This window comes from Bombina bombina, chromosome 1 (assembly GCF_027579735.1).
Source record: "Bombina bombina isolate aBomBom1 chromosome 1, aBomBom1.pri, whole genome shotgun sequence".
NCBI lineage: Eukaryota > Metazoa > Chordata > Amphibia > Anura > Bombinatoridae > Bombina > Bombina bombina.
In genome coordinates, this window is record NC_069499.1 from 536,411,555 (window position 1) to 536,427,190 (window position 15,636).

Sequence of the window (15,636 nt, forward strand, 5' to 3'; positions counted from 1 at the left end):
GCTCTCAAGGCTTGGCCTCAGCTAGCAAAGGCCAAGTTCATACGGTTTCAATCAGACAACATGACGACTGTTGCGTACATCAACCATCAGGGGGGAACAAGGAGTTCCCTGGCGATGGAAGAAGTGACCAAAATCATTCAATGGGCGGAGACTCACTCCTGCCACCTATCTGCAATCCACATCCCAGGAGTGGAAAATTGGGAAGCGGATTTTCTGAGTCGTCAGACATTACATCCGGGGGAGTGGGAACTCCATCCGGAAATCTTTGCCCAAATTACTCAACTGTGGGGCATTCCAGACATGGATCTGATGGCCTCTCGTCAGAACTTCAAGGTTCCTTGCTACGGGTCCAGATCCAGGGATCCCAAGGCGACTCTAGTAGATGCACTAGTAGCACCTTGGACCTTCAAACTAGCTTATGTATTCCCGCCGTTTCCTCTCATCCCCAGGCTGGTAGCCAGGATCAATCAAGAGAGGGCGTCGGTGATCTTGATAGCTCCTGCGTGGCCACGCAGGACTTGGTATGCAGATCTGGTGAATATGTCATCGGCTCCACCATGGAAGCTACCTTTGAGACGAGACCTTCTTGTTCAAGGTCCGTTCGAACATCCGAATCTGATCTCACTCCAGCTGACTGCTTGGAGATTGAACGCTTGATCTTATCAAAACGAGGGTTCTCAGATTCTGTTATTGATACTCTTGTTCAGGCCTGAAAGCCTGTAACTAGAAAAATTTACCACAAAATATGGAAAAAATATATCTGTTGGTGTGAATCTAAAGGATTCCCTTGGGACAAGGTAAAGATTCCTAAGATTCTATCCTTTCTTCAAGAAGGATTGGAGAAAGGATTATCTGCAAGTTCCTTGAAGGGACAGATTTCTGCCTTGTCTGTGTTACTTCACAAAAAGCTGGCAGCTGTGCCAGATGTTCAAGCCTTTGTTCAGGCTCTGGTTAGAATCAAGCCTGTTTACAAACCTTTGACTCCTCCTTGGAGTCTCAACTTAGTTCTTTCAGTTCTTCAGGGGGTTCCGTTTGAACCCTTACATTCCGTTGATATTAAGTTATTATCTTGGAAAGTTTTGTTTTTGGTTGCAATTTCTTCTGCTAGAAGAGTTTCAGAATTATCTGCTCTGCAGTGTTCTCCTCCTTATCTGGTGTTCCATGCAGATAAGGTGGTTTTACGTACTAAACCTGGTTTTCTTCCAAAAGTTGTTTCTAACAAAAACATTAACCAGGAGATAGTCGTACCTTCTTTGTGTCCGAAACCAGTTTCGAAGAAGGAACGTTTGTTGCACAATTTGGATGTTGTTCGCGCTCTAAAATTCTATTTAGATGCTACAAAGGATTTTAGACAAACATCTTCCTTGTTTGTTGTTTATTCTGGTAAAAGGAGAGGTCAAAAAGCAACTTCTACCTCTCTCTCTTTTTGGATTAAAAGCATCATCAGATTGGCTTACGAGACTGCCGGACGGCAGCCTCCCGAAAGAATCACAGCTCATTCCACTAGGGCTGTGGCTTCCACATGGGCCTTCAAGAACGAGGCTTCTGTTGATCAGATATGTAGGGCAGCGACTTGGTCTTCACTGCACACTTTTACCAAATTTTACAAGTTTGATACTTTTGCTTCTTCTGAGGCTATTTTTGGGAGAAAGGTTTTGCAAGCCGTGGTGCCTTCCATTTAGGTGACCTGATTTGCTCCCTCCCTTCATCCGTGTCCTAAAGCTTTGGTATTGGTTCCCACAAGTAAGGATGACGCCGTGGACCGGACACACCTATGTTGGAGAAAACAGAATTTATGTTTACCTGATAAATTACTTTCTCCAACGGTGTGTCCGGTCCACGGCCCGCCCTGGTTTTTTAATCAGGTCTGATAATTTATTTTCTTTAACTACAGTCACCACGGTATCATATGGTTTCTCCTATGCAAATATTCCTCCTTAACGTCGGTCGAATGACTGGGGTAGGCGGAGCCTAGGAGGGATCATGTGACCAGCTTTGCTGGGCTCTTTGCCATTTCCTGTTGGGGAAGAGAATATCCCACAAGTAAGGATGACGCCGTGGACCGGACACACCGTTGGAGAAAGTAATTTATCAGGTAAACATAAATTCTGTTTCCCCCAAATCTGATCCCTAAGGGAAGGAAGGGCCACAGGAAGGCTGTGGAAAGGTGCTGTAGTGATTTAACCAGGTGTTGGCTTTAGGCTGCTCCGGTTTGGGCATTAAGGGGTTAATCGTTTTGAAACTTGGTGTGCAATCTTATTAAGGCTTTAGCTACATACTGTGAACATTTCAGAAAGATTGCTGCATTTTTCACCGTTTTGTAAAATTGTGTTCTCTTTCCATCTCTTAAAGGCACAGTAACGTTTTTTTCAAATTGTGTTTTTTGTTTGATTAAAGTGATTCCAAGCCTGTTTGTGTACTCTACTAGTCTGTTAAACATGTCTGACACTAAGGAAAATCCTTGTTCGATGTGTTTAGAAGCCATGGTGGAACCTCCTCTCAGAATGTGTCCCACTTGTACTGATATGTCTATAAACTTTAAAGATCATATTGTTGCACTTAAGAATGTGGCCCAAGATGATTCTCAGACTGAAGGTAACGAGGGTAGCCCGTCTGCCTCTCCCCAAGTGTCACAACCAGTTACGCCCGTGCAAACGACGCCTAGTACCTCTAGTGCGTTTAACCCTTTTACATTACAAGACTTAGCGGCAGTCATGGATAATTCTCTTACAGCCTTCTTATCTAAACTGCCCGTGTTACCTGCAAAGCGTGATAGCTCCGTTTTAAGAACAGATTATGAGCATTCTGACGCTTTGGTAGCCGTATCCGATATACCCTCACAACGCTCTGAAGTGGGAGCAAGGGATTTGATGTCTGAGGGAGAAGTCTCTGATTCAGGAAGGGTTCCTCCCCAGACAGATTCAAATACATTGGCTTTTAAACTAGAACACCTCCGTGTTTTACTTAGGGAGGTATTAGCTACTCTGGATGACTGTGACCCTTTGGTGATCCCAGAGAAATTGTGTAAAATGGACAAGTACCTAGAGGTCCCTGTTTACACGGATGCGTTCCCGGTCCCTAAGAGGATTGCGGATATCGTTACTAGGGAGTGGGATAGGCCAGAGAATTATCTGCCTTACAGTGTGATTCACCTTACCTGGTGTTCCACGCAGATAAGGTAGTTTTGAAATGCATCATCCGTTTGGCCTATGAGACTACTGGCCAGCAGCCTCCTGAAAGAATTACTGCTCATTCTACCAGAGCAGTGGCTTCCACATGGGCTTTCAAAAATGTTGAACAGATTTGTAAGGCAGCGACTTAGTCTTCACTGCATACTTTAGCCAAATTTTACAAATTCGATACTTTTGCTTCTTCGGAGGCTATTTTTGGGAGAAAGGTTTTGCAAGCAGTGGTGCCTTCCGTTTAAGGTACCTGTCTTGTTCCCTCCCTTCATCCGTGTCCTAAAGCTTTGGTATTGGTATCCCACAAGTAAAGGATGAATCCGTGGACTGGATACACCTTGCCAGAGGAAACAGAATTTATGCTTACCTGATAAATTACTTTCTCTTGCGGTGTATCCAGTCCATGGCCCGCCCTGGCATTTAAGTCTTGTAAAAAAAAATTTTGTTTTGTTTAAACTACAGTCACCACTGCACCCTATGGTTTCTCCTTTTTCTTCCTAACCTTTGGTCAAATGACTGGGGGGTGGAGCTAGAGGGGGAGCTATATGGACAGCTTTGCTGTGTGCTCTCTTTGCTACTTCCTGTAGGGAATGAGAATATCCCACAAGTAAAGGATGAATCCGTGGACTGGATACACCGCATGAGAAAGTAATTTATCAGGTAAGCATAAATTCTGTTTTTTTCTCATTTTCTTGCTATCTTTATTTAAAAAGCAGGAATGTAAAGCTTAAGAGCTGGCCCATTTATGTTTCAGAACCTGGGTTAATCTTGTTTATTGGTTTGCTTAATGTAGCCACCAATAAGCATGTGCTATCCAGTGTACTGATGGGCTGGCTCTTAAGCTTTACATTCCTGCTTTGTAAATAAAGATGGCTAGAGAACGTAGAAAAATTGATAATAGGAGTAAGTAAGAAAATTGCATGCTCTTTCTGAACCATGAAAAAAAAAATGTGGGTTTAGTGTCCCTTTAAGTGAACATTCTAATGCTTGAATTAAAGTTTTGTACATGGTTCACAGTTTTAAAGAATTTTTTAAACTTTTTTTAAATCGGGAAATGATTGCATTAATGTGTGTAATTACTTGCTTATAATATAGCTGTTGAATTTGTTATACCTACTTTCTTTTCCTTCAGGACATCATGGAGATGTTGGAGCACCTATAGCAGATGTGATTCTCCCTGGAGCTGCTTACACTGAGAAAGCATCTACTTATGTGAACACAGAAGGCAGAGCCCAAAGAACCTTTGCAGCAGTGACACCACCTGGACTGGCAAGAGAGGATTGGAGAATAATACGTGCTATCTCCGAGGTACGTTAGATTTGTTCAGTTGTTATTATTATCATGATCACAAAACACAGGCAAGGAGATAAATTATTGCTCATTAAAGATTGTTTTGGCTACTAGTTGTGTGCCAAAATGTTGCTTTTTCAAATAGTCTTGATGTTTTTGTTGTTTCATAGTTGGCTGGTGTGACTCTCCCTTATGATGACCATGATGGAGTGAGGGAAAGATTGCAAGAAGTATCTCCAAACCTTGTTCGATATGATGATGTGGAAGAAGCTAATTATTTCAAGCAAGCAACAGAGCTCTCCAAGGTACTGGGGCAATACATACTCCCTCAATGTACTGCTTTCAAAAAGTATTCTCCTAATTGTGTGTGTTTTCTTTTTTTTTTGTTTGTTTTTGCATCAGCTTATTAATCAGCAAGTGCTCTCAGATCCTCTTGTCCCTGCTCAGCTAACAATTAAAGATTTCTACATGACAGGTTAGTAACTTTTTTCTTATCTTGTGTTATTGAACTGTGGCATAATGCATTCAAGGATAGCATGGGGAATAATTTATAATTTTATTATAATAAAATATGTTGTGATCAGAGTTGTTTCACTCTAGTTAGTGAAACAAGTTAGTTTTGGTCTTTAATACAGATCTGAATGCTTACTTTTGTGTGTTTAACTAGTATTGCTATGTTTTGTCTTTATAGTACCCTGTTGCAGAAAACTTGATTTAAAAATTATATTCCCTACCAATCTGTTGGCGTGTGCTCTATACTTCAGCAAGTAGACTATTAAAATGGCTTATAAATGGCAGAACTCAATGTTACAATTTAAAATATTGAGGGATTTCATAGCTCACTGAACTTCAATGTTTTTTATTGTATTGAAAAGATATTAACTTTAACATTAAAGGGATTATAGCCAGTATTACCAGTAACACATACAACAGTGATTGATGATCTGGTTGAAAGTAACAGTGGTTTAACCCAGCAATTACCCATAACACACACACACACTCACTTGTTAACCCTGGATTGCCTATAATACACTATGCAATTGTAGGGTTAAAACACTGCTCAGTAACATACATGCAGCAAATGATTTATCCCACTGATTTGATTAACCTCTTAAATTTCTATTTAATGCATCCCTCTTGGCAAACACAACTTGGTATTTATCTCAAGTTACATATCTAGTTCCTCCAAGAGTCCACTTTATTAACAAGGCTTGAAAGCTCTAGCACTTTAGGATTGGATACTGAATCTACATTTTTTATTTTCAATTTTTTTATTGAGGATAATAAAGTTTACATGCATAAAGAAATGAATGAAGTTCATATAATGTCACATATTAATACATCATGTTTAGCAGTCAAGGCTTTAAATATTATCACCATATTTGACATGCATAAGTATACATAGAAAGTTTCTTCACTCATTATTATCTTTCCTCATGTTTTTCTACCCTTAACTTAGAGTAGGTCACTCTTGGACCTTAGTATTGTAAATTCTTTAAAAACAGGGTTTAATGTTAGTTTTAAACACATAAACAAACAAGTGTATCCTAAAACAATATAGCTAGTTAATAACATTTTAAAATAAGGATACATTAACCAGAACTGGCACCATATGTGATCTTTATAACGATGCTGTTTAACTTTAAAAATAACTAGTGGTTTATCTAATATGATCACAACGATCAAAGGAGAAATAAAGATTTTCAGGCAGATTTCTATGTCTTAATTCATATTTACTATTGTACCATGCAGGAATATATATACTGATCCGGTGGTCATAAGCAGTGGTGTTAGCTTAATACGAGTATAACTTCAGGTCTTATGTGCAGAGTAGGTGTGTTCAGGTCTTTTTTCTTTCATGTAATTAGCAAGAGTCCATGAGCTAGTGACGTATGGGATATACATTCCTACCAGGAGGGGCAAAGTTTCCCAAACCTTAAAATGCCTATAAATACACCCCTCACCACACCCACAAATCAGTTTTACAAACTTTGCCTCTTATGGAGGTGGTGAAGTAAGTTTGTGCTAGATTCTACGTTGATATGCGCTCTGCAACAGGTTTTCCTCTCAGCGTGCAGTGAATGTCAGAGGGATGTGAAGAGAGTATTGCCTATTTGAATTCAATGATCTCCTTCTACGGGGTCTATTTCATAGGTTCTCTGTTATCGGTCGTAGAGATTCATCTCTTACCTCCCTTTTCAGATCGACGATATACTCTTATATATACCATTACCTCTACTGATTCTCATTTCAGTACTGGTTTGGCTTTCTACTACATGTAGATTAGTGTCCTGGGGTAAGTAAGTCTTATTTTCTGTGACACTCTTAGCTATGGTTGGGCACTTTTTATAAAGTTCTAAATATATGTGTTTAAACATTTATTTGCCTTGATTCAGGATGTTCAACGTTCCTTATTTCAGACAGTCAGTTTCATATTTGGGATTATGCATATGAATAAATCAATTTTTTCTTACCTTAAAATTTGACTGTGGGCTGTTAGGCTCGCGGGGGCTGAAAATGCTTCATTTTATTGCGTCATTCTTGGCGCGGACTTTCTTGGCGCAAAAATTTTCTTGTCATTTCCGGCGTCATACGTGTTGCCGGAAGTTGCGTAATTTTTTTGACGTTTTTGCCCCAAAAAATGGCGTTACCAAAAGCATTTAGGCGCCAAATAATGTGGGCGGCTTTTTTGGCGCTAAAAAATTTGAGCGTCATTGTTGTCTTCACATTATTTAAGTCTCATTATTTATTGCTTCTGGTTGCTCATTGGCATTTTTTTCCCATTCCTGAAATTGTCATTTAAGGAATTTGATCAATTTTGCTTTATATGTTGTTTTTTCTATTACATATTGCAAGATGTCTCAGATTGACCCTGAATCAGAAGCCACTTCTGGAAAAACGCTTAACTGAGTTTCAGTTCTACCAAAGCTAAGTTCATTTATTTTAAATGTTATAAATGTTTATCTTTAGCTATGGTTTGTAATAAGTTATTATGATATTCTTTTACATGCAGAATCCATTAGTATTTATGCTTTATATATTTCCATTCTTACATCTTATGTACAAGAAATATTTAGAAGATTTATAAGAAATATTTTTCTGATTCTATTTTAAAGGCTTTGTCTGACTTCGTGCCTTCTAATAAAATTTTTAGGTCTTTTTCACTTCTTTTTTAATTATTGAAGTTTCAAACGTCCAACAATATACTGATTTATCCTTCTCTGATGATGTTTTTTTCTCTTTCAGAAATTTTCTTCATTAGATATTGACACTAACAAATCTACTTTTTTATTATTTTTCTATTATTAAAGTACATTTGTTCTTTGTTGAAAAGGTGTTGATTATTTTGGATATTAAGGTAACTAGTTCTTTAAGACTAGCTGACACTATTTCTGCCTATTTATTTCTTCTGTGTTTTCAGAGGTTTTCTTTCCAATTCCCCATTCTAGGGAATGGAATAGGCTGAGAATTTTCTTTTATTCCTTCTTCAAAGGTTTTAAACTATATTCTTTGCCAGCAGTTAAATTCAATTTGGAGGGTTCTCCAATTTATTGGGGCTATCTCTACTTCTACTAATTATGCTATTGTTTCTATAGCAAAATAGTGTTTATTTTCCTTAAGATAGTTGTATCTTATTTATGGAAAATGATTTACTTTCAGGTACTTTTCTTGGTCCTGTGATTTATTTGGATATTGCAATTGCTTCATTTTTTCTGTTTACTTTAAGATCAAGTATCAGATTATGATTTATTTTAGCATTGTTAAGGGACAACATTTACTAGACTAGGTGCTGTTGCATTTGTCTTGTTGTTTTGCATTTATTGATTATGCAAGTCCACTGTATTGACTGGTTCTTTAAACTGGACTATCATGCTAATTATTTCATTTGTGTCTTCATTTTATTGAATATTTTCGCAAATGATTGTTAATCTATGTCTTTAGCTATTTTAGCTTGAAGAATTTTGTGATTTTTAAAAAAAAATAAAAAAATCCATATTTCTTTTGTTCTAAAGATAATCAATTATTTGTTTTATAATTGGATTCAATTCTTAACTGTTACTCTGGGCTTCAAGATAAAGGGCTTAATATGGGCTATAAAACTGGTAGACACTTTTATGGGCTAGATCGATTGCTTTATTTGGGCATTTTATACAGCTTGAAGTTGAAATTCACACTTTATAACTTTGGGGAACGTTTTTTTTACGTCAGGCACTGGTTTAGACACCTTCCCAGTCAGGAAGGGCCTTCTATGTAGTAGGCAGAGCCTCATTTTCGTGCCATTACTGCGCAGTTACTTTTGAGAGCAGGACATGCAGCTGCATGTGTGTGGGTCTGGAAGTGGTTGGAAAAGTTCCTAGAAGGCTTCATTTGATATCGTATACCCCCCTGGGTTTGGTAAAGTCGCAGCAAAGGCTGTAGCTGGGACTGTAGAGGGGTTAAAACTGTAAACGGCTCCGGTTTTCATTTTAAGGGTTAAAGGTCTGAAATTTGGGGTGCAATGCTTTGCATGCATTAAGACACTGTGGTGAAAATTTGGTTAAAATTGAACAATTCCTTCATAGTTTTTCACATATTCAGTAAAATAGTGTGCCCTGTTTAAAATTTAAAGAGACAGTAACTGTTTTGTTTTAAAACGGTTTTTGTATTTTATTGACAAGTTTAAGCCTGTTTAACATGTCTGTGCCTTCAGATAAACTATGTTCTGTATGTATGGAAGCCAATGTGTCTCCCCCTTCAAAATTGTGTGATAATTGTGCCATAGCGTCCAAACAAAGTAAGGACAGTACTGCCACAGATAGTAAAGTTGCCCAAGATGATTCATCAGATGAAGGGAGTAGACATAGTTCTACATCATCTCCTTCTGTGTCTACACCAGTTTTGCCCACGCAGGAGGCCCCTAGTACTTCTAGCGCGCCAATGCTTGTTACTATGCAACAATTGATTGCAGTAATGGATAACTCCATAGCAAATATTTTATCCAAAATGCCTGCATTTCAGAGAGAGCGCGATTGCTCTGTTTTAAACATTGTAGAGCAGGAGGGCGCTGATGATAATTGCTCTGTCATACCCTCACACCAATCTGAAGTGGCCATGAGGGAGGTTTTGTCAGATGGGGAAATTTCTGATTCAGGTAGAATTTCTCAACAGGCAGAACCTGATGTTGTGACATTTAAATTTAAATTAGAGCATCTCCGCGCACTGCTTAAGGAGGTGCTATCTACTCTGGATGATTGTGACAACCTGGTCATTCCAGAAAAATTGTGCAAAATGGACAAGTTCCTAGAGGTTCCGGTGCACCCCAACGCTTTTCCTATACCCAACTGGGTGGCGGACATAGTGAATAAGGAGTGGGAGAAGCCCGGCATACCTTTTGTCCCCCCTCCTATATTTAAGAAATTATTTCCTATGGTCGACCCCGGAAAGGACTTATGGCAGACAGTCCCTAAGGTCAAGGGGGCAGTTTCTACACTAGCTAAGCGCACTACTATTCCTATCGAGGATAATTGTGCTTTCAAAGATCCTATGGATAAAAAATTGGAGGGTTTGCTTAAAAAGATTTTTGTACAGCAAGGTTACCTCCTGCAACCTATTTCGTGCATTATTCCTGTCACTACAGCAGCGTGGTTCTGGTTCGAGGAACTAGAAAAGTCGCTCGGTAGAGAGACTCCGTATGAGGAGGTTATGGACAGAATTCACGCACTTAAGTTAGCTAATTCCTTTATTTTAGATGCCGCTTTGCAGTTAGCTAGATAAGCGGCTAAAAAATTCAGGGTTTGCAATTGTGGCGCGCAGAGCGCTCTGGCTAAAGTCTTGGTCAGCGGATGTATCTTCCAAGACAAAGTTGCTTAATATCCCTTTCAAGGGTAAAACCCTTTTTGGGCCAGAATTGAAAGAGATTATCTCAGACATCACTGGGGGTAAGGGCCACGCCTTCCCACAAGATAGGCCTTTCAAGGCCAAGAATAAGTCTAATTTTCGTTCCTTTCGCAATTTCAGGAACGGACCGGCCTCCAACTCTGCAGCCTCTAGACAAGAGGGTAATGCTTCGCAAACGAAACCAGCTTGGAAACTGATGCAAGGCTGGAACAAGGGTAAGCAGGCCAAGAAGCCTGCTGCTGCTACCAAAACAGCATGAAGGAGTAGCCCCCGATCCGGGACCGGATCTAGTAGGGGGCAGACTCTCTTCGCTCAGGCTTGGGCAAGAGATGTTCAGGATCCCTGGGCACTAGAAATAGTTTCTCAGGGTTATCTTCTGGAATTCAAGGAACTACCCCCAAGGGGAAGGTTCCACATGTCTCCCTTATCTCCAAACCAAATAAACAGACATGCATTCTTACATTGTGTAGAAGACCTGTTAAAAATGGGAGTGATACACCCAGTTCCATCTGTGGAACTAGGAATGGGGTTTTACTCAAATCTGTTTGTAGTTCCCAAAAAAGAGGGAACTTTCAGACCAATTCTGGATTTAAAGATTCTAAACAAATTTCTCAGAGTGCCATCGTTCTAAATGGAAACCATTCGAACGATTTTACCTTCAATCCAGGAGGGTCAATTTATGACTACCGTGGATCTAAAGGATGCGTATCTACATATTCCTATCCACAAAAATCATCATCAGTTCCTAAGGTCCGCCTTTCTGGACAAACATTACCAGTTTGTGGCTCTCCCATTCGGGCTAGCCACTGCTCCAAGGATTTTCACAAAGGTACTTGGGTCCCTTCTAGCGGTTCTAAGACCAAGGGGCATTGCAGTGGCACCTTACTTGGACAACATTCTGATACAAGCGTCGTCTCTTTCAAAGGCAAAGGCTCACACAGACATCGTTCTGGCCTTTCTCAGATCTCACGGGTGGAAGGTGAACATAGAAAAGAGTTTCCTGTCTCCGTCGACAAGAGTTCCTTTCTTGGGGACAATAATAGATTCTTTAGAAATGAAGATTTTCCTGACAGATGTCAGAAAGTCAAAACTTCTAAACGCTTGACAAGTTCTTCACTCTGTTCCACGACCTTCCATAGCTCAGTGCATGGAAGTAGTAGGGTTGATGGTTGCAGCAATGGACATAGTTCCTTTTGCGCGAATTCATCTAAGACCATTACAACTGTGCATGCTGAAACAGTGGAATGGGGACTATACAGACTTGTCTCCAGTGATTCAAGTAGATCAGAAGACCAGAGACTCACTCCGTTGGTGGCTAACCCAGGATCACCTGTCCCAGGGAATGAGCTTCCGCAGACCAGAGTGGGTCATCGTCACGACCGACGCCAGTCTAGTGGGCTGGGGCGCGGTCTGGGACTCCCTGAAAGCTCAGGGTCTATGGTCTCGGGAAGAGTCTCTTCTCCCGATAAACATTCTGGAACTGAGAGCGATATTCAATACTCTCAGGGCTTGGCCTCAACTAGCAAAGGCCAGATTCATAAGATTCCAATCAGACAACATGACGACTGTTGCTTACATCAACCATCAGGGGGGAACAAGGAGTTCCCTGGCGATGAGAGAAGTGACCAAAATCATAAAATGGACGGAGGATCACTCCTGCCACCTATCTGCGATCCACATCCCAGGAGTGGAAAACTGGGAGGCGGATTATCTGAGTCGTCAGACATTCCATCCGGGGGAGTGGGAACTCCACCCTGAGATATTTGCCCAGTTGACTCAATTATGGGGCATTCCAGATCCAGGGATCCCAAGGCGACTCTAGTGGATGCATTAGTAGTGCCTTGGGCCTTCAACCTATCTTATGTGTTTCCACCGTTTCCTCTCATTCCCAGGCTGGTAGCCAGGATCAAACAGGAGAGGGCCTCGGTGATCTTGATAGCTCCTGCGTGGCCACGCAGGACTTGGTATTCAGAACTGGTGAATGTCATCGGCTCCACCATGGAAGCTACCTTTGTGACAGGATCTTCTAGTACAGGGTCCATTTGAACATCCAAATCTAGTTTCCCTCTAGCTGACGGCTTGGAAATTGAATGCTTGATTTTATCTAAGCGTGGGTTTTCGGATTCTGTGATAGATACTCTGGTACAAGCCAGAAAACCTGTAACTAGAAAAATTTACCATGAAATATGGAAAAGATATATCTGTTGGTGTGAATCCAAGGGATTCTCATGGAGTAAGATCAAAATTCCTAGGATCCTTTCTTTTCTTCAAGAAGGTTTGGATAAGGGATTATCAGCGAGTTCTCTAAAGGGACAGATTTCTGTTTATCTGTCTTTTTGCACAAACGACTGGCAGCTGTGCCAGATGTTCAAGCTTTTGTTCAGGCTTTGGTCAGGATCAAGCCTGTTTACAGACCTTTGACTCCTCCCTGGAGTCTGAATTTAGTTCTTTCAGTTCTTCAAGGGGTTCCGTTTGAACCTCTACATTCCATAGATATCAAGATGTTATCTTGGAAAGTTCTGTTTTTGGTTGCTATTTCTTCTGCTAGAAGAGTTTCTGAATTATCTGCTCTGCAGTGTAATCCGCTCTATCTGGTGTTCCATTCAGATAAGGTTGTGTTGCGTACTAAACCTGGTTTCCTTCCAAAGGTTGTTTCCAACAATAATATTAGCCAGGAAATAGTTGTGCCTTCTTTGTGTCCAAATCCAGTTTCAAAGAAGGAACGTTTGTTACACAATTTAGATGTAGTTCATGCTTTAAAGTTCTATTTAGAAGCAACAAAGGATTTCAGACAAACGTCTTCTCTGTTTGTCGTTTATTCTGGCAAGAGGAGAGGTCAAAAAGCTACTGCTACCTCTTTTTCCTTTTGGCTGAAAAGCATCATCCGATTGGCTTATGAGACTGCCGGACGGCAGCCTCCCGAACGCATCACAGCTCACTCTACTAGGGCTGTGGCTTCCACATGGGCCTTCAAGAACGAGGCTTCTGTTGATCAGATATGTAAGGCAGCGACTTGGTCTTCCCTGCACACTTTTGCCAAATTCTACAAATTTGATACTTTTGCTTCTTCGGAGGCTATTTTTGGGGGAGAGGTTTTTGCAAGCCGTGGTGCCTTCCGTTTAGGTAACCTGATTGGCTCCCTCCCTTCATCCGTGTCCTAAAGCTTTGGTATTGGTTCCCACAAGTTATGGATGACGCCGTGGACCGGACACACCAATGTTGGAGAAAACAGAATTTATGCTTACCTGATAAACTACTTTCTCCAACGGTGTGTCCGGTCCACGGCCCGCCCTGGTTTTTTAATCAGGTTTGATGAATTTCTTTCTTTAACTACAGTCACCACGGCACCCTATGGTTTCTCCTGTTTTTCTCCTGTCCGTCGGTCGAATGACTGGGGTGGGCGGAGCCTAGGAGGGACTATATGGACAGCTTTTGCTGTGCTCTTTGCCATTTCCTGTTGGGGAAGAGAATATTCCCACAAGTTATGGATGACGCCGTGGACCGGACACACCGTTGGAGAAAGTAATTTATCAGGTAAGCATAAATTCTGTTTTCTCCAACATAGGTGTGTCCGGTCCACGGCGTCATCCTTACTTGTGGGATATTCTCTTCCCCAACAGGAAATGGCAAAGAGCCCAGCAAAGCTGGTCACATGATCCCTCCTAGGCTCCGCCTACCCCAGTCATTCTCTTTGCCGTTGTACAGGCAACATCTCCACGGAGATGGCTTAGAGTTTTTTAGTGTTTAACTGTAGTTTTTATTATTCAATCAAGAGTTTGTTATTTTAAAATAGTGCTGGTATGTACTATTTACTCAGAAACAGAAAAGAGATGAAGATTTCTGTTTGTATGAGGAAAATGATTTTAGCAACCGTCACTAAAATCCATGGCTGTTCCACACAGGACTGTTGAGAGCAATTAACTTCAGTTGGGGGAACAGTGAGCAGTCTCTTGCTGCTTGAGGTATGACACATTCTAACAAGACGATGTAATGCTGGAAGCTGTCATTTTCCCTATGGGATCCGGTAAGCCATGTTTATAAAGTTCGTAAATAAGGGCTTCACAAGGGCTTATTAAGACTGTAGACTTTTTCTGGGCTAAATCGATTCATTATTAACACATATTTAGCCTTGAGGAATCATTTTATCTGGGTATTTTGATATAATATCGGCAGGCACTGTTTTAGACTCCTTATTATTTAGGGGCTTTCCCAAATCATAGGCAGAGCCTCATTTTCGCGCCGGTGTTGCGCACTTGTTTTTGAGAGGCATGACATGCAGTCGCATGTGAGAGGAGCTCTGATACTTAGAAAAGACTTTCTGAAGGCGTCATTTGGTATCGTATTCCCCTTTGGGCTTGGTTGGGTCTCAGCAAAGCAGATACCAGGGACTGTAAAGGGGTTAAAGTTAAAAACGGCTCCGGTTCCGTTATTTTAAGGGTTAAAGCTTCCAAATTTGGTGTGCAATACTTTTAAGGCTTTAAGACACTGTGGTGAAAATTTGGTGAATTTTGAACAATTCCTTCATGTTTTTTCGCAATTGCAGTAATAAAGTGTGTTCAGTTTAAAATTTAAAGTGACAGTAACGGTTTTATTTTAAAACGTTTTTTGTACTTTGTTATCAAGTTTATGCCTGTTTAACATGTCTGAACTACCAGATAGACTGTGTTCTGAATGTGGGGAAGCCAGAATTCCTATTCATTTAAATAAATGTGATTTATGTGACAATGACAATGATGCCCAAGATGATTCCTCAAGTGAGGGGAGTAAGCATGGTACTGCATCATTCCCTCCTTCGTCTACACGAGTCTTGCCCACTCAGGAGGCCCCTAGTACATCTAGCGCGCCAATACTCCTTACTATGCAACAATTAACGGCTGTAATGGATAATTCTGTCAAAAACATTTTAGCCAAAATGAACACTTACCAGCGTAAGCGTGACTGCTCTGTTTTAGATACTGAAGAGCATGACGACGCTGATAATAATGGTTCTGAAGGGCCCCTAACCCAGTCTGATGGGGCCAGGGAGGTTTTGTCTGAGGGAGAAATTACTGATTCAGGGAACATTTCTCAACAAGCTGAACCTGATGTGATTACGTTTAAATTTAAGTTGGAACATCTCCGCATTCTGCTTAAGGAGGTATTATCCACTCTGGATGATTGTGACAAGTTGGTCATCCCAGAGAAACTATGTAAAATGGACAAGTTCCTAGAGGTCCCGGGGCTCCCAGAAGCTTTTCCTATACCCAAGCGGGTGGCGGACATTGTTAATAAAGAATGGGAAAGGCCC

The 15,636-nt window shown here is 40.8% G+C and overlaps 1 protein-coding gene across 1 annotated transcript in view; it reads left to right on the plus strand.

Moving 5' to 3' along the window:
• Positions 1–15,636, plus strand: part of NDUFS1 (NADH:ubiquinone oxidoreductase core subunit S1) — a 219,565-nt gene that overhangs the window by 182,811 nt on the left and 21,118 nt on the right. The window contains exons 16-18 of the mRNA XM_053698653.1: positions 4,315–4,490; positions 4,643–4,777; positions 4,875–4,947. Of these exons, the coding sequence (XP_053554628.1) occupies positions 4,315–4,490; positions 4,643–4,777; positions 4,875–4,947 (384 nt within the window). The remainder of the gene's footprint in view (positions 1–4,314; positions 4,491–4,642; positions 4,778–4,874; positions 4,948–15,636) is intronic.